Source organism: Brassica oleracea, unplaced genomic scaffold (genome assembly GCF_000695525.1).
Source record: "Brassica oleracea var. oleracea cultivar TO1000 unplaced genomic scaffold, BOL UnpScaffold03319, whole genome shotgun sequence".
Classification (NCBI taxonomy): Eukaryota; Viridiplantae; Streptophyta; class Magnoliopsida; order Brassicales; family Brassicaceae; genus Brassica; species Brassica oleracea.
In genome coordinates this window covers 204-1,232 of record NW_013619844.1, presented here as the reverse complement: position 1 = coordinate 1,232, position 1,029 = coordinate 204, and the positions used below count along the sequence as shown (strand labels likewise).

General features: G+C 41.5%; 1 protein-coding gene across 1 annotated transcript; it reads left to right on the top strand.

Annotated features, from left to right (window-relative positions):
- Positions 1 to 16: 16 nt before the first annotated feature.
- On the top strand, positions 17 to 815 carry LOC106321849 (serine/threonine-protein phosphatase 2A 65 kDa regulatory subunit A beta isoform-like). Its single transcript, XM_013760080.1, has 2 exons — positions 17 to 188; positions 317 to 815. Exon 2 carries the CDS (start codon positions 342 to 344, stop codon positions 798 to 800), a length of 459 nt encoding a protein of 152 aa, XP_013615534.1. The 5' UTR covers positions 17 to 188; positions 317 to 341; the 3' UTR covers positions 801 to 815.
- The last annotated feature ends 214 nt before the right edge of the window (positions 816 to 1,029 follow it).

Sequence of the window (1,029 nt, the reverse complement as noted above, 5' to 3'; positions counted from 1 at the left end):
GTGCGGATGGGCCATGCATAAACCCATTTAGAGGATATGATTTCGAGCCCACTTCAATGAACGCTTGAAGACTAGTTCGTAGGAAAAAGGTTCGAGAAAGATCTCTCGCTCTCTCTCTCTCAGTCGTCTTCTTCCAGGATCGCTCGGAGAATATTTGCATCAGCCTCCGTGAAGGCGCCAACGAATCGGTAAATCCGTTTTCATTTCATTCGAATCGAAGTAAATTCAATTCAGATCTTCTTTGTCTTCCTTAGTAAGATCTGTGCTAGGTTCTTCTCCTAATTGCTCGCGTTTGCGATTTCTCTGATCGTATTAGGTGAGAATCGAACTTTTGATCAAATATGTCGATGACCGAGGAGCCGCTTTACCCCATCGCCGTCCTCATAGACGAGCTTAAAAACGATGACATTCAGCTAAGGTTGAATTCGATCAGAAGGCTTTCCACGATTGCTCGCGCTCTCGGCGAGGAGAGGACGAGGAAGGAGCTGATTCCCTTTCTGAGCGAAAACAATGACGATGACGATGAGGTGCTGCTTGCAATGGCTGAGGAATTGGGAGTGTTTATTCCTTACGTTGGTGGCGTTGAGCACGCGCACGTTCTGCTTCCACCGTTGGAGACTCTCTCCACGGTTGAGGAGACTTGTGTGAGGGAGAAAGCTGTTGAGTCGCTTTGCAGAGTTGGGTCTCAGATGAAGGAGACTGATTTGGTTGAGCATTTCATACCGTTGGTTAAGGTTAGCCAAGAGAGGAGGATAACAACTCGTGGTTTCATTTCATTTCTCATGTTATCCAGATTATAGAAAACACAAAGATAAGGAAATATCTATAAAATATAGAGGAATCAAGAAGAATATTGAAAGATAAAGATTATATTAGACTCATTTAAGAAGAGAATGAAGTTATATTTGAATCTCATAGGAAATAAGTTACAATATTCATATGTTAATATAGAGATCGAAGTTAAAGTTATATTAGACTATCATAGTAAATAAGTTACAGTATGCGTATGTTTATAGAGAATGAAGTTGT

Bases quoted from the DNA above. Each gene is read 5' to 3' on its own strand.
- LOC106321849 (XM_013760080.1), top strand. From the start codon at position 342: ATGTCGATGACCGAGGAGCCGCTTTACCCCATCGCCGTCCTCATAGAC.